Source organism: Meles meles, chromosome 3 (genome assembly GCF_922984935.1).
Source record: "Meles meles chromosome 3, mMelMel3.1 paternal haplotype, whole genome shotgun sequence".
In the NCBI taxonomy this organism is placed as follows: Eukaryota; Metazoa; Chordata; class Mammalia; order Carnivora; family Mustelidae; genus Meles; species Meles meles.
This window is the reverse complement of record NC_060068.1, coordinates 103,557,699-103,580,635: the sequence shown is the minus strand read 5'-3', so window position 1 is coordinate 103,580,635 and position 22,937 is coordinate 103,557,699. Positions and strand designations below refer to the sequence as shown.

General features: G+C 45.2%; 1 protein-coding gene and 1 non-coding gene across 4 annotated transcripts in view; both read right to left on the bottom strand.

The window, feature by feature from the left end:
• Positions 1 to 22,937, bottom strand: part of FGF1 (fibroblast growth factor 1) — a 99,790-nt gene that overhangs the window by 14,166 nt on the left and 62,687 nt on the right. For all 3 annotated transcript variants that reach the window (XM_046000767.1, XM_046000765.1, XM_046000766.1), the window contains one exon: positions 6,541 to 6,743. In XM_046000767.1, coding sequence (XP_045856723.1) covers positions 6,541 to 6,709 — 169 coding nt within the window. In that variant the 5' untranslated portion in view covers positions 6,710 to 6,743. The remainder of the gene's footprint in view (positions 1 to 6,540; positions 6,744 to 22,937) is intronic.
• LOC123939546 lies at positions 17,475 to 17,597 on the bottom strand. Its single transcript, XR_006817912.1, has one exon. It is a non-coding gene; the product is annotated as a small nucleolar RNA SNORA36 family (small nucleolar RNA).

Genomic DNA, 22,937 nt, shown 5'->3' with positions numbered 1-22,937 from the left:
GCCTGATCCCAGGACCCTGAGATCATGACCTGAGCCGAAGGCAGAGGCCCAACCCTCTGAGCCACCCACACGCCCCTCTTAGCAGTACTTTTATTCACAGGAAGATACATGATTCTTATTTCCAAGGATAGAAAGAAGGAAAAAGATGCCAAGAGCCTGCAGCTGCCAAGACAAAGTGAGCTTTGGGGCCCTGCACATGGTTCTGCACCCCAAGCCATCCTCACGTCTTCCTCTTCTGCCCCTAGAAGTTTTTAAAGATAAGATATCAGCTGGTGCGTTCAGGGCACAAATGAGTGCAGAGGGAGGTTCTGCTCTGGTAGCATGCCCGTGGCCTTTAAGCCTACTTTCCACCTCTGCTCTCCAAAGAGAGGCCAAGAGAGATTACGTGCCTAGTTTATTCTGGGTCGGAGACTTCCTGTCCTTTGCTGTGTTTACCCAAAGTGAGGTCAGCCTCATTCAGAACTCGGTGAGGTTGTTTTATGTCAGTGGCATTTATAATTAAAGTGTAGCCACAAGCCGAGCTCCGTAAAACATTAGAGGAAGATGGAGAAGTTTAAAAAAAAAAAAAAGTGAGTTTGTGGAACGAAAATTCCAGTGGTTTGGAATACATATATGTATGAAAAAGACTTTTCTTAGAATGTGTAAAGGTGTCTGCTTCTGCTTTAGGGTCTGAAAAAAAGATCCCTGGAAAATTTCTATATAGTCCATGGACTATGTGATATTTAAAAAAAAAAAAAAAAAGTCTATCTAGAGATTTTTCTAGATTTTTCTGCATAACAGATAAGGGGTGAGTAGGATGAAGGGCAGGGAGACCTCTGGCATCCTATCTCACCAAGGTGGGAACAGCCCGCAGGGTATGGGGGAGCATTTCTGCCTGAAGACCGGCCCTGCTCACTGGCTTCTGTCAACAGGGCCCAGTTGTGCCCACCCTGGTGATCTGAGAGGCTGTCTTGACTTGCAGCACAAGCCGGTGGGGAGCCAAGTGTCCTTACCATGAGGTGCCGAGTCATAGCAGACGAGAAACTGCAGACAGCACGGCCCCAAAACAAGGAGGCGGGAGGGATTTCACTGAAGAGGAGTCTGCCCTTTATAAAGGACTGCAAAGTACCATTTCTCTGACCAGTGAACTCCCTTAGTGCCTTTAGGATGTGGTTTGATTTATAAATATTTGATTGGCACACACTTCGCTCAGGAACCTTTCCATTTGTGCGGTGAGCAGTGCCAGTAATCCTGCTCCCCACACAGCCTCTTGTGTGCTTGGGGAGGCAAGGGGGTGTGGGTCACAGCAGAGGCTGCAGATCTGGGATGCTTGTGAACTTGTTCTCCAGTTACCATTCACGTGTTCATCCCATTGAGGAACAAATCAAAACAAACACCCAAAGGGGTTTGGCCCCAGAGGAAGGTGCAGCAGGAAGGGCAGAATCGAACATGGAGCCCCTTCTTGCTCTGCCCACAACAGTTCGCTCTCTCTGCCAGAGAAGTTAGACAGGGCAGGGCTTGCTGGGCCTGGGCCCATTTTTCCTACATTCCAGGCCTTGAGAGCTCTAAACCTAGACGGTCCTGGTGACACTGAGTTGAAGAGTAAGACTAAGTTCCATGAGCAAGGCTAACATTCATTTAACTTAACAGCCTACAGAAATCAGATGGTCACAGTAAGAAGGTCAAGTTAGCCTAGAAGTGATGATGATGGTGAATAACATTTTTTGAGCACCTGCTATATGACGCTTTTAAGGTTCCTCCTTTAGTGACATGGAAACTGTTTTTAAAATGAAGAAACAGAGGTCTGTGGGGAAGTACCTTCCCCAGGGGGACAAGGAGCTAACAAACAGGGAGCTGCACCTTCACCTCTCTGAACAGCATGACAGGCTGTGTGAATCCAGTACTTTCTTTCTTTTTTTTTTTTAAGATTTATTTATTTATTTTAGAGATCAAGAGAGAGAGAGCACAAGTGGCAGGGGCAGAGGAAAAGGGAGAGAGAATCTCAAGCAGATCCCATGCTGAGTGTGGAGCCTGACACGGGGCTCGATCTCACAACCCTGAGATCACGACCTGAGCTGAAACCAGGAGTCTGAATTGAAACAAAGAGTCAGGTGCTTAACTGACTCCACCACCCAGGCACCCCTCCAGTATGTTCATTTAATCAGTTCTTCAGGGGAGACCACCATCATGGTGTTGATGTCAGGGGTGGCAGTGGTATATGAAAAGAGTCTTAGAAGAGGAAGCTTCCTTAGAAGCAGCAGCTATGGACCCTTTTCAACTTTCCCACTTACTGACTGGTCACAGGCCCTATTAGCTCAGTGTCTGTGGAGTGATGATTATTCATAACCTTGTGAGATTATGGTTAAGTGGAAATGCAGGAATCTAACACAATGCCTGGCATTTATCAGGTGCTCAATAGGTATTTACTGAATCTTTTGTTGAACTTGAATTTATCTGCCACCAATACAATTCATTTACTCATCAAATTCATATATATTGGGTACTATGCCAAGTGCCAGTCAATGGACTAGACACAGAACTAGATTGTTGAGCTCTAACAGACAAAGTCCCCATCCTCAGGGAGCCTAGTGGGGGCGAAAAGCATTAAATACTCACACAAGTGAGTGTGATTATAACTACAGGGAAATATGCGTAGTACAAAAGGCACTCCTCAAATGTTCTGTGTCTGAAATGGAACTGGTCATCTTTCCCTGGGTCTGTTCCTCTTCGAGGATCCTCCCTCTCAAGGTGAGGCTACCATCTATCCATGTCCCAAAGGAAAGCCATAGGGGTCCCCATGAATCTTCTTGCAACTTAACATCCATTGCCTTGTCTCGTGGTCTGCAGCTCTTGACTCTGATGTTGCCTGGCTTTCCTAGAATGGCGTTGTAACACATCGTCAAAGTCTGTATGGATCATTGCCTACAGCCGTGATTTGAGGAGCTTTGGGAACGTTTTACTCAGGCCTACATTACAGTGGCCGGTGCACAAACATCTGTCATAGGTTTATACTACTCCAAGAGAGGCCTTGTGTTAGGTACTTGGAAACTTACTCTCCTGGAAGTAGGAAGAAGGTAAGTTTTGAAAACACCCCAGTTTTGCCCAGAGCAGATCTGCTGGTTGCAGACAAAGAGAAGCCATGAGAAGAGTTATTTTTTGCTTTGTAGATCTGGAAGACATGCAGTTCTATTTGGTATGATTTATGTAGATTTATTTCAATTTTTTTTTTTTTTTAAGATTTCATTTATCTATTTGACAGAGAGAAATCACAAGAGAGGCAGGCAGAGAGAGAGGAAGGGAAGCGACGCGGGACTCGATCCCAGGACCCTGAGATCATGACCCGAGCTGAAGGCAGCACTTAACACACTGAGCCACCCAGGCGCCCGATTTATTTCAATATTTGATTGGGTTTCAGATATATTCTTCCTGACGGAAGTCTTAGAGTATGGCTCTGTGCCTGTGACCACAATCTCTAGTCATGCTCAAACTAATGATCTAGGAATAGAAACCATCCCCTTGCCGGACCATGCTAATCAGTAAACCAAGGTCATCTGCTCTCTCTGACCCTGCCCTGTCCAGATTGATTCTGATTCAGAATAATCTGTGAAATGAAGAGGGTGTGTGACAGTACCACCACTGGGCAGTAGAGGGCGACAGAAGTACACTCAGCGTGTAGGGTCCTGTTGCCTGCCGGATCTTTTAAGACTTTTCAGCCTTTTCAGACACACAGAGCTGTGTTATTATTCCCATTCCCCAAGGTGAGGAAGCTGAGTCTCAATATTATTTACAAGGTTAGACAGCTGGAAACACTGGAGACATCTACATTTCTAGACAGGAGAGGTGACTGGAAGGGTCTTTGGGCTGGGGAACTTAATGTTTATTTTGCAGAGCATTTTATGTAAAATGGGGGAAATGGTCATTGTTCAGTGCTGTTCCAGTTAGAAAGGGTCAGTGCAAGAATATGAACTCAAGCTTTCTGACTCCAAATCTAGGGCCCCTTGAGTCTGCGGCGAGTATCTGCATTATCCTGTCCTCTTGGCACTGACAAGTACAGAGATGGATTTCTGCTCACTCACCACACTTAACTCTGATTTCTGTCCCTCTTGGCCCTTGTCCTTAGTTCTAGAGTAAATAAATAGGCGATTGCCAGAGGGGCCCTGAATCAAAACATGAATCTAGACCCTTGACCTTCCTGGGAGACAATATTACAGAAAAGATGAAGGGAAGGTCCTCAAATATTATACTGTATTTCCACGTGCCGAGTTGAATAGTTGGAAGCTTTGAGGTGATGATGATGATAATGACAGCAGTATTGTACTGAGCTGTTCCCCTGAGTCAGGCCCTGTGCTGGGGACTTTAACTCGATCATCTCATTTAATTCTCCTGAGAAACCAGTGAGGCAAGTAGTGTTATTCTTATCTTACAAGTGAGGAAAGTGAGGCCAGAAAGATTACGTAATTATAGCCCAAGTTCACCTGGCAAACAGTCGATCCAGCATTACTGGGATGTAGACCTCCTCACACCCACTCCTACAGCTTTGTTGTGCTGCATTCCAGGGGTTCCTGACGTCTTAGGTCAGGCAGCTGAATCCACAGCACTTTCAGAAGTTGTCCGAATGTTATATACCCGGAATGCAGTCAACAGTATTAATGATGGAGTGACAACAATGAAATCAAATGCCATTTGTATAGAAATTCCAGTACTTGGAAGTCCTAACTGTAGTGTCTTGTTTCCCAGAATTCAAGATGTCCCAGAAAAGCCAGCCTAACCCTGAGGAACACAGCATCATGCTTTCTTTCCCCAGGGATTCTGAGCACCAGAGAGCATTCCCATTGGTTCAGAAGATGGGTAAGACTTATCAGAAACATTTAAAATCCCAGAGGAACCAAAGCTTCTTTCCCTTGTGTTATGTGGGGCAGATCACACAAATTGTGTAGCTTGCCTCACACAGTGGAATACAATCGAAGTCCATTTGTTTGTAGTAGATGTTACTTATATACATGTATATGTTTAATGTACTAAACAGAGTCCTTTTTGCCTCACTCTGGTACCTAGTTTTCATCAAATACAAGGCATTCGCTAGGCCCACTTGAAGACAAGCTATCAAAACAAACCCCCCAAAAAATCTGACCCTGCAGCTGGAAGGCCCAACACCAGCCTTCCTGCTCTTTATCTCAAGGGTCTGCCTGGTGAGTGGGAAGGAAGAGACTGCCTTCTGCTTCATAGATGGCAGCTTCCTTCCCCACGACCTTTGTGTTTAAGAGTAGAGTGAGCACCACTGAGATGGGCATTTCTGCTTACAGCCTGCAACCTTTGGTGCATATTACATGACTAATTAAGACTATTTGGTAAATCACATCAAGGTCAATATTTTGCATTCCATTTTTTTTTTTTTTTTTTAGATTTTATTTATTTATTTGACAGACACAGATCACAAGTAGGCAGAGAGGCAGGCAGAGAGAGAGAGGGAAGCAGGCTCCCTGCTGAGCAGAGAGCCCGACGCGGGACTCGATCCCAGGACCCCGAGATCATGACCTGAGCCGAAGGCAGCGGCTTAACCCACTGAGCCACCCAGGCGCCCCTGCATTCCATTTTACAGCCTGTTCTGTAGAACCTCACTTTCCACTTCTGCTGTTACTGTACATCTCTTGGTTTCCTCTACACTTCTTTTCTTGATTCGCAGTGTGCTTCGCCCATCAGATCACTGACTCTCTAAGCAGGAACTTAGGACTTTTGGCTTCTCCACAAAGCTAATGCCTCAGTGGTGCTCAGGGACTCCCTGATAACATCCCAAAAGGGCCCAGACACCTAATGTCAAACAGACACACCACCATGAGAAGAACTAAAGCAGAAGGAAGCGGTTTTTATTCTTAGAGAGTCACGGAGATTCTTTTCCCTCAAGTCATACCTCCATTTATCAACACCACCTGAGGGCTAAGCTGGCAGGAAAGCCGGAAAGAGAGAGCCTTTGGCTCCCACTGCTCCCGCTCTCCAGTTTCTATAGGGTCTGGAGAATGACTTTACCCCTCCCAGTTACCCCAGCCCCATCTGCATGATATGTAGAGCGAGCGCTGCATAATTTATGATGTGTAAGACTATGATTATGAACTAGGATTTCACAAATCAAGCCTGGTGGGAGCATAAGCTGGAGAGTCCGTGACCATGAAACTGAGCCCAGGTCTTTGTGAAGAGTTCACTGCTCCCCTACCCCATGTGGCTTGTCCTGTCAGAGAGCAGGCAGGGCCCTCACCAGCCTTGGGAGCCAGGCCTTTCTTCACTAGTGACAGAAACCCACAGCAGGTGAACAGTGGAAGCCATATCTGCTCTCAAAGCAGTTGCGTTAGATCAACAGAGAGCCCTTTTAAAACTTGGTATAGGACCCCTTTAGGTAGGCTGGAGTTCTCACAATGTGTTATTTTTCTACACCAAGACCCTGGACACATGCTTCTGAGTGTATCAGGCAGAGAAAGGGTACCCATATGTAGACAGCCTCCCCGCTCGCCTCCTTGACTGAGAAAGACACCAGGAAGGCAGGAGGCTGCGAGAGAGATGGGTGCTTACTGTGCTGATCGCTCCTGTCCCTTGTGCCATCCACTGTGCCGTCTGGAAGGATCCTCAGGAAGTGGCCCCCGTTGCTACAGTAGAGGAGTTTGGGCTTCTTGTAATTCCCTGCAGGCAGATTAAACTTCTCCATCAGGGCGGTGAAGGTTGTGATTTCCCCTTCAGCCATGGCTCAGCGGCTACTGGTTATGGTGCTTTCAAGGCTGTAAGAAATCAGACAACCCTGCAGAATGTCCCGCCAGTGAAGGGGCCGCGTACCCTGTCCAGCAAGGAAGGAGAGCCTCAGGGCACGGGGCTCCCGGTGGGTCAGTAGCCACAGACAGCCCAGGTGATGGCCACGGGAGACAGGCCTGTGTGGTGGGCAGCAGTGAAGGAAGAAAGGTCTCTGGCCTGGGAGGGATTTTCAGGACATTTCTTACTTCCCAATTGGACACAGCTTTGGACCAGGCTGTGCATTTTTTAGAATTTCAAATTTAATCACTTGGCCAAGGGGGAAAAAAAAATGTTTTGGTCCCTCCTTCTGATCCACACATATCCTCAAATAAAACACTGGAGTGGCACTAAAATAACACCTGGGCCCTGGCTGAAACCCACAAAAGCTGAGCGGCCGGCACTGAGGTTTTGCTGTCCATCCTCCCACTGTTTTGGGGACTGCCAGCCCCGTGCACACAGACAGCTCTGACAGCCTGACTGTTGGGAACCCGTAGAAAAAGGGATGGAGGCCTTGCAGACCAGCCACAATAGGGACAGTGAGGGTTTCATGCATAAAGAGTTTGCTGGTGGGAACAGCACCGGAACGGGGAATAAGACTATGGTGGGTGTTCCGTGGGGGTTCTAAAGGCCAGACGTCACACCAAAGGAAACCTGATGAGACAGATCATGATGAAGGGTCTGCCAGTTATCCTTCCCCAGCTTTCCATATGTCCTAATATCACACAGAGAAGGCAGGTCTGTCCCTTGTACCAAGGCTATCTTCCTCCTCATTATTTTCAAATGAGACCCACTTATTCTGATGAGGAAGCCACCATATTACACAGTATAATCCTCTCGCAGTGTAGACACCCACTCTATAGAGATTTATACCATCAGTGTAAAGATGTATCAGTGCCACAAAGCTAAGTTTTAAGAAGCAAAAGTAACAAACATTAGAATTTTAAAACCTCTTCTTGCCCCACCATTTAGGAGAACAACACGTTGGCCACTACAGGGCTACTCAGGGAAGAGGCGAAGAGCTGGAAGACGACTTCCAGGTGATGGTTGCACACAGTGATTATCAGGGGGCCTTGTAATAATCATGACCATCATCATTCATGCCTCCTCCATTCATGCAAGCAAGTTAGCTTGCGTGACATTCCTTACTACTTTTTAGACAGACACTCATATTATCCCCATTTTTTCTAAAATGATGCCAAAGCTTTCAGATGTTTGATGGCCTCTGTAAGGTCAATACCTTCTAGGTGGTGGTGCCGAGCCTCAAAAGGAGCATGTTGAAACAAAACCATCACTTGCCCTTAACACCAGGAAAAGGTGAAGGGACTTCACTGATACTGTATCATTGCTGGGAGTAGGATTTTTACCTCTTGTGTGGCACAGACATCTACTCCCACGAGCTTGTTATGCATTAAGTTATTAATTTGTGACCCAGATGTTGGCTTTCACCAACTTTTGTCCCCATGTCAACCCTGAAGTGAGATTCCAGGCATATGGTCATTCCCTGGAGACCTGACAACACCAGGCATTAGGGAGCCTGCCAGTCGCCTGCATGCCCTGCATTACTAACCATCCATCCATCCTTCCATGCACCCATCCTTCCTTCCATCCATCCATCTACCCATCCATCCATCCATCTATCCTTCCTTCCTTCCGTCCATCCATCCATCCACCCACCCATCTATCTATTCATCCATCCTTCCATCCATCCATCCATCCATCTGTCCATCCATCCATCCATCTGTCCATCCTTCCATCCATCCATCCATCCTTCCATCCATCTATCCATCTTTCCTTCCTTCCTTCCTTCCATCCATCCTTCCATCCATCCGTCCATCCATCCATCCATCCATCCATCCATCCATCCATCCATCCTTCCATCCATCCATCCTTCCATCCATCCATCTTTCCTTCCTTCCTTCCTTCCATCCATCCATCCATCCTTCCATCCATCCATCCTTCCATCCTTCCATCCATCCATCCTCCCATCCATCCATCCATCCTTCCATCCATCCATCCTTTCATCCATCTATCCATCTTTCCTTCCTTCCATCCTCCCATCCTTCCATCCATCCTCCCATCCTTCCATCCATCCTTCCATCCTTCCACTCATCTATACTTCTGTCCATCCATCCTTCCATCTTTGCTTCCTTCCTTCCTTCCATCCATCCATCCATCCATCTGTGAGGGCGGCCTCACAGAACTGCTCACATGGAAAGCAATTCCATCATAAGTCAAGGCAACAAATTTGAGTAATTTTTCTGGTGACTTTGGAATTAAGGTTCGTGCTGGAAACCTTTCTTGTTTCTTTTGCTCCAGGCATTTTAATGTCTGTGGTCCATGTCTTCCAGTCTGCAGTCACAGGGGCCAGTCATGGACTCCGGGTTCAGCTGTGCTTTGTAGTTCCTCTAACAGCCCCGAAAGGGAATTCTGCATATGCTATATAAACTGTGTTTAAAGTCAAGCCATCCCTGGGCGCCTGGGTGGCTCAGTGGTTTAAGCCGCTGCCTTCAGCTCAGGTCATGATCTCAGGGTCCTGGGATCGAGTCCCACGTCGGGCTCTCTGCACTGAAGGGAGCCTGCTTCCCTCTCACTCTCTCTGCCTGCCTCTCTGCCTACTTGTGATCTCTCTCTGTCAAAATTAATAAATAAAATCTTTAAAAAAAAAAAAAAACATTTAAAGTCAAGCCATCCCAAATATCCCCTTCACGTATGGTCAAACTCTGTCTAGCTCTTTTCAGATAATATAGTACCAGATCAAAGATGTTCTTTATATCTGCAGACTTTACCTTGTGGGGCATATTGCATTTCCTTCCCAAATTCACACTCTCTCTTCCAAACCTTCCCATTCATCCAAAAGCCTCTACATCTATGGGCCCACCTCTCCCTCTCATAGTTTCTTTTTCTGTCTGCTCAGCCCTTTTTCACTCAGCCTCTCAGTTTCTCTCTCATTCCACTTCCTCACTCCCCTTGCTTCTGGATCTCCTTCTCATATAAAGCAGTTTAGTTCTTCCAAACTGGGACATCTTTACCCATCACCTCTTCATTAACATGCAACAGTGATCAGGTCTCAGTGCCGTAAAGTACAGCCAAGAGATAATAAGTATTTTTTTCCCCTCCCAAGCACTTGCTAAGTTATATACTTAATTTGGTACAGGAGACAATAATTATATACTGGTAGTTGCCATTTAACTGTACAAATAGCTCTTCGTATTGCCGGTTTTTGGTGGACAGGATTTTGTTTGTCATTGTCCCTGGGTTTCCTCAAGTGGAGGTCCCTGTGTGTCCCTGACTATGTGGGTATCAAGGATGGTTCCCTTCTAGATCTAGCACTGGTGGGGAATCTCCATTGAGTTGTTTTCTAAGTGCTGGTATGGATTTGGCTCTATCCATTTGCCTTCTTGCTTCTATCCCCTTGGTATGAAGGGGGACCAGATAGACCAGAAGGCTCCTGAGATTGGAGGCTCCATCTCTGGCCAAGGGTTGTCATAATGCTCACATTCTCATGTACGTCTAAGCCTGAAAGCCTGGGCTTCGTCACTATGGATCTTCCCAGGTAAACAACCTTGTTCAGAGGCCAGCAGGTCCTCAGGTATCCCTCTCCTCCCGACCACAGTGCACCCTGCAGTTATAAAGCCACAACTCTGCTCTCTGCCTGCTCCCCCCAGTAGAAGGGACAGTCATGGGGGTGTCTGTACTGACTTCCAATTGCTCTCACCACCCTGCAGTTCACATCCTTAGCTGGAAACCTGAGGAGAACACGTTGACTCCTGAAACTGAGCCTTGAGTCAACACGAAGCTGATAGACTGTGGCAGTGGGATTTATGAATCAGCTGATACATACAAAAAATGAAATCCTTTTTTGTTGCTGAAGAAAGCCCCAGAGGCACAAAAAGCCTTTATTTTTTTGGCTTTATTTACAATTTACATTTTTAAGCAGTAGTTAGTCCTAAGTTCCTTGCCTACTCAGGATTCCTTAAAAGAGAGGAGTAAAGGAAGCCTATGACATGATAAAAACCATTAAGCAACAGCCTTCACGGGCCCTTGGGGATTTTCACAAATTGTTCTAATAAATGAACCCATTAATCCATGACTACATGAAATCAGGCATTAACCATAATGGAAATTTGTAAGTTCTGCTTCTTGTTACTATTCTTTTTTTGTTGGCTGTCAGGGGTGGGGCTTATCTGTGTATATCCATTGGGGGATGGAAAAAAAATCAAGCCCCGTGGACTCCATGTCATCCTGTGTGCTGAGCCCAGCCCTTTGAGATTTGGGGCGCTGGTGACATTTTACGGAAAGCCAGATTTCTTGACTTACCAGTGACAACAAAGTGAGGGCAGTGTGATGCTTTTTGGAGTATCTGTGCTAAGGCTGGCATATTTTGTCATCTGTAGCTACTCAAAAAGAACCTGAGCTCTGACGCGTGAACAGGATGGTAAATATATGGGCTTGCCCAGCAACACAACAGTCACTTTTCAATCTGGGGTAATGAGCAACACCATATGGCCCCAGCTATGCACAGGTTGACTCTGGGAACCTCGGTGAGTCACTCACTTCTTCTGAGATGTTTCCTCTAATAATCCCCATCCTGTCTACCTCATGGAGTTGTCTGAAGGGTTAATGGGCACAGTATACATAACACTTGAAAAGTACGAAAATGTGACCTGACCTGTAGGAGATATGAATAACTGGTTCTCTTGAACTAGTTGAAGCCCGGTGTGGTTTAGATCAATCAATGACCATCGAATGCTTAATTTAAAATAATTTTTCAGTTGGTATACAAATAGAGTTTTTTCATTCCCTGTCATATTTGGGAGAAATTAGCTAAGTTCCTTCCCCATCATTTAAGCCATAAGCATAGCAGAGAGGATGAAGGAGGTAAATGTAAGCCATGGTTATGTAAGAGAGAATCTGATCCCCATTTCACACTCAGTTCTCGGCTTATCGACAGTTGTTGAAATGACATTATGAAACCCACTATTTCGGAGAGCACTTGTGCTCAGTTTGGCCCTGGTAACTAAGCTAGCTGGAAAAACTTAAGAGTTCCAAGAATCAAGGAGAGACAAACACATGTATTTGTTTTTACCCCTGTAACTGCGCAGGTAATGCAAAATACCCATGAAGAGAATATTCTACAAAGTGTATAATGCCACCAAAGGCATATGTATAGGCATCTGACAATACGATAATTGGACATGTGTCCTCCAAGCAAGGATATGTAAAATAGGTCTCACCTTTGGTTCCAAATAGGCTCTTAAGTCTCTCTCAATGGCACCACCCAGAAGTATTAACTCTTTGTTAGAGATATTAATTAACCTTGGTTTTGTTGAGTCAAATATTAAATGCCTATTAAATGTTAAGAGCAACTGCTTAAAGAAATGAAATAGAATGCAGTGATTCCAACCAGCAACTGGTAGGGATAAGGGAAATGAGGTGAAAAAAAAAAAACAAAAAAACTGTACTTATCCAAAGGCATCGGAAAAATAATAGAAAATCAAAAACAGTGCTCAAAATGAGGTGGCAGAAATAAATCCAAATATATTTATAGCCACAATACAATGTAAATGGGCCAAATCTATTAACTACTGGATTTTTAAAAAATTCCACCTACGTTCTGATTACAAGAGACATGTTTAAAACATAAGGACACAGGAAGGTTAAAAGCAAAAGGCTGAAAAATAGATACCAGACCAATGTTAACAAAAGTTAAACGTTGGTGTGGTTATGTTAATATCTTAGAAGTTAGGTCTAAGGCAAAAAGAATGATGCATGATAAAAGGGATCACTGCATAGTAAGTGGAATAATTCAGCAGAAAGATATAAAAACTTTAAGTTTATGTATACTTAGTGACTTAGCCTCCAAACATATGAAACAAAAATGAAGAAAAATATGAAGAGAACTCGGCAAGTCCACCATGATAGTGGGAAACTTTAATACCTTTCTGTCACAAATATTAAAGCAAACAGACAAAACATAGTAATAAGGGTGTAGACTAAAGTGCACCAAACTTAACTGAATGAATTAACAACAGAATCCTGCACCCAACAATTAGTGAACACTCTTCTTTTCAAGGATGCATAGAACACTTGCAAAAACTGACCATGTTCTAGGTCATAAGGCAAGAGTCAACCCAAGTAGAAGAATCCATTCTGTTCTGACTATTCTGTAGGTAGAGCAAAAATCACTCCCACTCATCCCACTGGTGACAAAGTCCATTCAACTGCACCTTTTTAACGTCTCTTAAAATCATCCTCTCTTCTCCGTCCTCTCACTGGCTCCTCCCTGCCGATGATGCGCCTTGTCTCACCTGGGCTGCAAAGGCAGGCAGATGAGGTCTGTCTTCTCTAGCACCGCAGCCTTCCAACCCACTGTCGACTCTGCTGCTAGTGTCCTTTCTAAGGCAGGAATCTGATCATCCTTCTGCTGAGGACCTCTGGCTGTGTCCGTGGCTTGTCTGCAGCCATCAGGATAAAACCCAGACCCTGCCATGACCTGGGAGGTATTCATCATCAGGTCCCTGCCTAACTCTCTTGCCTTTTCTCTTACTGGCCTGTTCTTCTTGTACTCCCCCCATACCCTCACACTCACCCAGACACATTCTTTATCCCTCCCTCCCCCTTCCATAGTGGCTGAACTAGGTCATCCTCTTCCTTCAAAAATTCATCTCAGATACGTCCTCCTCCAGAAAGCCGATGTGGACGCATCCCCAGCCCTAACTTCCCTCCTGTCCCTCCACACCACACATACCAGTTTAGATTTTAGTTGATTCCCTCTGTGCTCCTCTAGTAGTACATCATTTACCCTACGGAAGTCCTGGCTATGATTGCCATGTATATCTCCCACTGAAACCATCCAGTGGTTTCCCATTGCTTGGGATAAAGACTAAGGCCTTATCCCTATTGTCTCATAATGTACATGAGTGTTGAGTCACTGTGTTGTACATCTACAACTAATGTAGTATTGTATGTCAACTATGCTTCAATTACAAAACATACTTGCAAGTTGCCTTTTGCTTTTTAAGAAAAGTTCTAAGGCCTTAATGGGCCTGTAGGGTTCTGAGGACCAGCCTTGGCGTCCCCACATGCTGCATCACCCACCACGCTCTTTCCCCACACTGGCCTTCCATTTCCCGAAACCCCTGTGCCCCTGTTCACCCGGGATCTTGGCCTACATGGTTCCCTCTCTCTAGACACAATTCCCCTCTTTCCTTCCACCCCACTCTCCTGGTGAACACCTACATTTTGTTCAAGTCCTAGTTCAATTGCCAATTCCTCAAGGAAGCCTTTGCTGACTTTCTGGAACTGGGTCAGGATCCCCCCATTCTCATAGGACCATCTAACATTTCCTCCGAGCTCCCTTACTACATTTTTAAATTACACACTCATTCTTGTGATTATTTAATTAATCTCTCCTTTTATGACTGGACTGTCAGCTCCACAACAGTACAAACCAATCTGTCTTGCTCACCACGAGAGCCCAGCGCCTGGCAAAATGCCTAGCATCTAATGGGCCCTTGATAAATATTTGTTTAATGAGTGACTGAGTATCATTTAACTAAGGTTACCTGACTGTCTCCTTTACTGGTCTCTGAAGCTCCAGAAAGAAGCTCTGCCTCTTTTTCAAGGCCCTGCATTTATTAGCAAATGCCTACACGTAATCATTGTCCTTGGCATATTTGTGGATTGAATACCAGGCCAGTCTTTACATAGGAGCCTCTAGTGGAAAGATGTTATCAGAAGACCTACTTAGAAGGTGGGGTCCTTACAGGTATTAACAGAGAGGCTAAACCAAGACCCCAAATGTATTTTAAGTGGGTTCAAATTAGGCTGGAATAAATACCCTGCCCTTGGTTAAAAGCAGACCCAAACATATGAACCCAAATATACCCCATCTTGTAGAAGACACTTCCTTACTTTTTCAAAGGTGATATTTGGGAATTGAAGGATCTCAAAAAAGGATCAGATCTTTTAGTCTCGAGTCTGACTTCTTTATCTCACCGTGGAACAGCCTGTGAGGCCTAAAAAGAGCTCTAGGTTTTCTTATTTCTGTCAGGGAGGGACAGGTTGGTGGGAGCCCACCTCACACCCTCTGGTGAAGGAAAGTTTGCCTGAAGAGAAGGAGACAGGGTTTTCTTCTGTCTTTTCCCCCTTTCTCCCTGCCTTAGGGGTCTGTACTGGGTCCTGGGTAGGAATGTGGCCGTGGCTCGCTGGTGGGGCTAGCATCATGGTCTGCTGCTCCCAGGCAAGCTGTGTTCCATGAGCGGCAAGCTCATCTTCCAGAGTTGGTTTGGCAAACTGTGGACGTGGCCTTGGGATGGACTTGACCACGTGTATAGGAGGAGGTACCTCCAGGCTTGTGAAAGCCAATTTTTAAATATTCAGGTTAGTAAATCATTAGTGGGCTTGAAATTAATCCTTGTAAGATTATTTACACCACAGAAATTGGAAAATACTACAATCAGGTCTTTTTTTCTCTCTCTTTTTTTTTCCCTCTACCTCCCTTTCTTCCTTCAGTTTTTTCCTTCCTTCCTCCCTCCCCACCTTCCTTCCCTCCCTCCTTTTCTCTGATAGCTGGTTCACCAGCATTATTACTAGACTTCAGGTTTAAGCCCTGGCTGGACACTCACTAGCGAAGTACTCACTCAGTCTCACAGAGCCTCAGTTTCCCCATCTGCAGAATGGGTCCCATTAGCTACTGCGCAGAATTGCTGTGTTCAATGATCACATGTATAAAGTGCTAAGCCCAGCATTTGAAAACTTGTAAGCAGTCGCAGACGTTAGCTTGATTATCATTCTCCGTGTAATTTGTTGTTTTGTTCTGCCAATCCCCTGTGCTACTGATATAGCATTGAACAAACTTGAGTTTAACATTTAGTATTATTTTAGCAATATTTTTTAAAATATCATTTTCTAAGCAATCAGTTAAAGCTTACCATTCGCTGATGTGCCGTGATGCCCTCCTCTCATTTACTCGGGGACTGGATATATTGTGTACTAGTCACCATTCTCAGTGTATTCATGGGTTTGTGTGTTACTGTCCGGGGTGACAGAGAGCCTGTGGGTTCAATGTCTTTCTCTCCTGTTCTTTAATTTAGAATCCTTCTAATCCTCAAGAATCCCCAATTCACTGAGAATAAACCATCCCCTGGCTTCCAGGATCAAATATTATTTGAGGGAGATCAAGATATCATGCTCTAGATGCCAACCACTTCTACGCAGCACCTGCCACAGGCAGACTGTTCTGGAAATTTAAAAAAGAAAATAAGGAGAAAGAAACGGAAATTAAAAGAAAGACCTGAAATCCCTAATCTACATTCTGAGATGTCTGAAAACTAGACATTCTTTCATAACTCAAATTGGGGCAAAACCTGACCCAAACTGTCCTGAGACCATGTAAAGTCTTTATTTATCACCCTTTATGTTAATATTTGTGTAATCTGATGCAGAATCACCAGTGTGTTTGATGACAGGGGATGGCCCCGGACCCCACTGAAGTTCTTCCGTAATATACAATATACGTACCAAACCACCTGTCTAAAATCCCCCAGTGTCTCCATTCAGAAACATACCTAGCCCCAAGGCTTTTCAGAGAAGGGATTCTGGGCCTGCGGTAGAAATCACTGTCTGTCTTTGAGGAGGTTATAATCTGGCCATACCAGATCGATCCAGCCGAGCTTCCGGTTGGAGGGGCAGAGATGCATGGACCACGTGTAGCCTGGAAATCCAATTTAGCTGTTTCACCCAACAGCTCAGTCCCACTCTTAGCCCCTGCACTCCTTTGTGAGGAATAGGAAACATCAGCAGAGACACACACATTCCCAGGGAGCTCTTCCAGTATCTGTTACTTGTTCCCTGGGTTCTGGCTCTTCCGCCCCCAAACACACACCCTCTTAGAACATCATTCAGTTGGAGGTCAGGCATTAGTTTAATGCTTGGAGAGAACACCCTCCAAGAGGAGAAATGGCGCACTCCCCCGTGCAGCGACGTGCCAGGCAGGCCACAGGCCTGTCTGAGCTGTGCTGGTGCCCCTCGGTCCGGAGTGTCCTGCAGGCTCTGGGCCAGCCTGAAGACCTCCACACTTCTTACATGGAAGTATCCTGCCTGCAGGCAGATGCTGTAGAGCCCTGGGCTTCCAGCCAGATGCAAAATGGTTCTGCAGGGGCTCCGGGGCCATCCTCGAGGCTGTTCTCACTGATGTGCCTCCGAAACTCTTGGAAATGTTCAAGTTACAATCTCCAGGACCAGCCCCCAAGGACATTCCTTTCCCGAAGACAGCAGACCTTCCAGCTCGTAGGGGGATGGTCTGTTTGCTAGGTATTTTTTGTTCTTCCCTCCTGACCTATAAAATTTGGCTTCTCCAAACTCGGTCTTTTGAAATATGTGTTTGTTATCTCTTTGGAAAGGTGGAGGGCTCGCCCTACCGTGTGTTTACCGATAGCTTGTTCTGGACATACCCATAAATAATCAAATAAGTTCATAAATCAGAAAGTAGTGACCTTTTCTTGAACATTTACTATGTACCAGGTACTGTCCCAAGTGCTTTACATACATTATTGTAATTAATCCTTGGTAAAGTTCTGTAACATAGGCATTGCTTTTCCCTTTCCTTCTTTCCTTCCTCCCTCCCTCCCTTCCTCCCTTCTTCCTTCCTTCCTTTTTTGCTTCCTTCCTTCCTTCCTTCCTTCCTTCCTTCCTTCCTTCCTCTCTCTCTCTCTCTCTCTTTCTGTTGGCTGAGAGATAAATGAATAGAGTAGTACTTTCTGTGTAATCATCTACCCTACCCTGCTCATGTCCCAGAGATTAATTAACTGAACAGGGCGGCTGCCCTGAACTGAACTCAAGGCATGGTTTTTTTATCCCCAGTTTGCAGCTAAGGACACCAAGGCTGGGAGAGTTGAAACAGTTTGTCTAAGGTCACACAGATAAATCAGTGTCAGAGTCAAGATCTGAATGTAGCGTTTTCTAACCACAGAGTTCATGATTTTAACTGCCAAAGATATACGGGAAAGAGACCAAAGGCCCTTTGGATAAATGACCCTTAGCTTCTCTATTGTGTTTTTCTCCCTGCTGCCCTCCCAGTCCTTATAATTCCCGTAGCCCCATCAACAGATGCTTGTGTCTACTGAATGGAGTCCTTGCAGTTTCCTCCCATGACCCAGAACGGCCCCTCTCTCAGTGCTATAAATACCCCACCAGCACTTTTCTGATCATCGCTATGATGCTTCCCCAAGGTGACCCAGTTGCAGTCAAGTCCCTCCTGGCCTTTGTCACAGTAGAATCACTTGCCACTGCTTTCAAAGGGCTGGGGTGAGGCCAGAGCCCACTGAGGGAATCGAGTGGATAGTCCTACTTCCGACTGGGCTGGAAAGGCAGGAAAAAGGGAAGTTCTCGTAGACCTGGGCTTTGGTTTCTGCTGTGTCTCATTAACCATTTGTCTGACTGGGCAAGTCATTAACCTTTCTGATCTCCGCCTGCCTCCTCGGTAAAATGGAGCCATTGAGCATGCTGATCTGGTGGCAGTGCTGTGAGGGAGGACTAGAGCCGGGAAGGCCTGGGAAGGGCCACACCTGTAGTTAGCGCCTGGGAAATGGAAGGCATTGTTATGGTTGTTAATGTGAACCTATGGTTTCAGGCATTGGTTGTTTACATTTTTATGGCACTTGGAGTCTCATCAAACATTTCATATGAGTAAGCAGGCATCTCTGGGTGCCTGTTGTGTGTAGACACTACAAGACATACTTGGTAATTATTGTTTATTTCCTATTCCTCCTATGACGTGGGATAGATGAGCCCTTTCTCTTTTTCTCTAGCTAAGAGAAGTGTGACACAGAGAGGCTGAACAGCTTATCAAAGCAAATCTGTGGCTTAGCCAAGAGCAAAACCCTGAGCCCCAAGACATAATTTATTATGTCAGCCCTCTGTTGGTCAGCCTCATTTCCAAGGGCCCCATGCGTGTTCAAAACACTGAAGAGTAAAAAGGACAAAACTCACATTTCTGCCAGACAGATGACCCCGTGGAGCTCATTTCACATATCAGAGTCTATTCTGGATCTTGAAAATGGGCCATGGAGGCCCAGGCTGTGCCCCAAGAGAGCTACATTCCTGCAGAGGCTTCTAGCACTATTCAGGAAGCAGGCGGGGGAGCAGGCCCCAGGATTTGCAAAGGGACCCAGTGGGTATCTCTGCCAAAGGGCAGGAAGAAAATAATAAGCTGTCCCAGCGCCTGCCTGCCAGGGCTTAGTTTTTGCAGAGCCTACATTAGGATAGTATAAACCTTGTTTCCTTTTGCATGATTTCTTTTTAAGGACTTTGGTTATTTTTACAGGCTCCTTTCACTTGCCAGCTCCCTTTGATCCCACAAAAAAGTCTAAAAGGGACCATTTCCCCCATCTGCACATTTTGCCCCGTTTCAGCAGGCCCAGTGGCTCCCGTGGTCCTTTGGCCATGTCATTGGTGTTCCACACACAGCCCTATCCACAGCCTAGCTGTTGGCAGGAACCAGGTGGGTTTTATGGGAAGGAGATGAAGTAAGAGAATATCACTGAAGGCCCCGGGCAAGGACTGGGGTTTGATAAGGGATGAAAGAGCTTGGAAGTGTGTTAAAATCTTGTATCCAAGAGGGTAAACTAAGAGATAAATTTCTGCCCACAGTGTCTACCATCTCCGGGAAGGTGCTCATTGCACATCACAAGCATTGGTAGGTACCAGTAACCTTGATAGAATGCTCATCTGCCAACCGTGGCCTCTCAGGGGAGTTTGCATTCATGTTGGCAGGTAGTTCAAAGCAGGGTTTGCTTTCATTCCTTCAACTCCTCATGGTTCTTCTCCTTGTTTACTTCTTTTTTTCTGACTGACCTTTCAAAGCCATTTCTATCTTGCACCATCCATTGCTCCTCGCTTATGTTTTGAGATCAAAGTGCTACTCTGTTGGGTGGGGTTGTTTGAAAAATGGACAATTTCTACATTATTGGCCTCTGAAAGTGGATTAGGCAACAGGAGGCAAGAAGAAACATCAGAGGGATTTCTTACTTCGCTAGGCTGCCATCTTTTTGTGCATAATTTCTGCCGGCTTTTAAAGGTCGTACATTCCTTGGTTCCTCCTTGGTGTTGGCAAGTTCAAGGGGCTCCTTGGGAATTCCATAAATCTAGACATTTAGATGGGCTCACAAGGATAGGATGGACAGAAGGCAGAACATTTTCCAGTGTTTTCCAGTATTATATTCTTGATTCTTCAGTGGTGGGAAGACCTTTCCCATAGATGTATTTGGATAGAAAATAAGTTAATAGTGTTGCTTTTCAAAACTGTTCTCCATAGGAGTAAGTCATTAGGTTATAAAGTTTCATATTCTGTGGTGGGAGTTTGGTTGATTTGGTTTGCAAAAATTCTTCACAGCATTTTCAGCAACATAAGTATTATGAGAAGCAGGGTATCTGTCTGCCGGAGTCTAACTGTGTCGGGCCCACCCTATCTAGGCAGCTCCCTCACTTCCCTGTCTATACTTCTGTAACACTTATGATAATTTATGATCTTATGTTTGTGTTTGCTTCCTAGTTATTGACTATCTCTTGCCAACACTCTCCCAACACGCACATGCACAAGCACACACACAGTGGATTATAAGCCTCATAAGGACCCACATTCAGGCTTGATTTGCTCCCACGTGAGAGCACCCAGATGTGAGCCTGATGTACAGTGATTCCTCAGTAAATATTTGGGAATGATGAATTCAAGAAAAAGCTATTCGGTTTAAAAACCTAACTTACAAAAATAATCCCTATGGAAAAAGGTGGTATTTAAGTTTAGTTTCCTTTCTGTACAGGTCCATTTAAGTGTGGTAATTAGTGTTTGTCAGAGAAGAGTGTTTGCCTAGAGAGCTGGAATCACTGGTTATCCAGATAGGACTTCTAAGGAATAGTATGAGGCCCGTCACTTTCTTTTCTCTCATTTAACCTTCAATCTGTACATCCTTTCTTTCTTTCTTCCTGTAAACTAAATGCTAACCGATCATGGTAAACGCCAATCATGGTAAAACAGGGATAATGCTATACCTTCCTCACTTGATTGGTGTGAGGGTAAAATGAGATCATTGTATTTAGCAGTTTCTGCCAAAATTCCTAACATATGAAGAGCCTGATAGATATCAGCCATTAATTCTATCAGAAATATTTACGGAGCGACTGAGGGGAGGGGTGTGGGAGGTTGGGTGAGCCTGGTGGTGGGTATTGTGCAGGGCACGTATTGCATGGAGCACTGGGTGTGGTGCATAAACAATGAATTCTGGAACACTGGAAAGAAATTTTAAAAATAAAAATTAAAAAAATAAGTGTTTATGGAGTGACTGTGGTGTACTTTTTGTCTCAGAATCAGGAAAAAGAGTAGCATCTGTACCACCAGGATGATTTTTGTCATTAGTTTTCTTTGCATATTTCTACTTGAAGAGCAGAAGGTGATGTGGTGGCCTCTTGGTTTACAGGTGGGGAAAGTCAGCTTAGCCAGAACAAGAGTGAGGAAATGAACAAAATATAAAAATTTTAAGTATGAACACTATCAGTATTACAGATGTTTTCCTTTTGCCTCAGGTTCCTTATGTGGCTTGGCACAGCACTGTTGCTGATCCTGTCTTTTTAAAAGAAATTTGTTTTGCTCACCAAGGATTGTATTGCCCTAAATTTGATTTCTCAAAAAAAATATTGCATGAAAGGGGGTGCACACAGGCTCAGTAGAAGAGCACATGACTCTTGATCTTGGGGTCATGACTTTGAGCCCCACACTGGGTGTAGAGATTACTTAAGAAACACATAAACTGGGGCGCCTGGGTGGCTCAATGGGTTAAAGCCTCTGCCTTCGGCTCGGGTAGTGATCCCAGGGTCCTGGGATCGAGCCCCGCATCGGGCTCTCTGCTCAGCAGGGAGCCTGCTTCCCCCTCTCTCTCTCTGTCCGCCTCTCTGCCTACTTGTGATCTCTGTCAAATAAATAAATAAAATCTTTAAAAAAAAAAAAAAAGGAAAGAAAGAAAGAAAGAAACACATAAACTTCAAAAAATATTGCACTTGGGACACCTGGGTGGCTCAGTTGGTTAAGCGGCTGCCTTTGGCTCAGGTCATGATCTCACGGTCATGGGATCAAGTCCCACATCGGGCTCCTGGCTCAGGGGGGAGCCTGCCTCTCCCTCTGCCTTCTGCTCTCCCTGCTTGTGTTCAATTGCTCTTTCTCTCTCTCTGAAAAATAAATAAATAAAATCTTAAAAAAAAAAAGAAAATTTCTAAAAATAAATAAATAAAAATAAAAAATATTGCACTAAAATATTATTTATCTTGGTTTCTGAGTAAATTTTGTGCCCAAAGCAAGTGCCTCCCTTGTCTCACCTTAGTCCCAGCCCTGTATGCTGGTCGAATTCCTAAGTTCTTATGGTCAAGTCAGGAGCTATCAAATTTATGTACTTAGTACCTGCTGTCAACACCCAGTCCAGTCCACTGTCTTAACTTCTGAAATAGTCTTCTCTCTAGTCCATGGTCCCTCACATCACATTTATCTCTTTGAAAACCTACATCAACTTCTTGTTTGTAACCTTCTGTAGCTTTTCATTCCCACAAAGTCTGAATCCTTACCATGGCCTGCAAACTCCTGGGTGGTCTGGCCTGACCTCCCACCATTCCCTCCCTTTGTCCACTGCATTCTAGTCACTCCTCCACTCCTCTACTCCTGTCTTCTCTTGGATTCTTGAGGCTCGTGTGGTCTCTTCCACATGGCTGCCTTTATACACACTGTTGTTCACTTTCTAGCACTTTCCCCTGGCCGGCTCCTCTTGCTTGCTCTTCAGATGGCAGCTGAAGCCACTCCTCAGAGGTCTTCCCTGACCTCCCAATCTAAGTTCTGTCCCCACCTCTGCCTCCATTAGTCTCTTCTGTACCTCCTGTTCACCATTTGTAATGAAGTATATATCCGTCCATGTGTCAACCTGTCCGATGTCTTCCTCACCCAGTGGACTGTAAGCTCCTGGAGAGCAGAAGCCATGCTTATTTACCATCTTCTCCCCAGCCCATACACAGTGCCTGGCACAGAGGGGATGCTTGATTATTTGGTGAATAAAAGGGAATGAGTGAATAAATCAGTCTTCAGCTTGCAAAATCTTGACCTGGGGACTCTGCCACGTACTAAGAGACTTTCATGTCCCATTCTACTC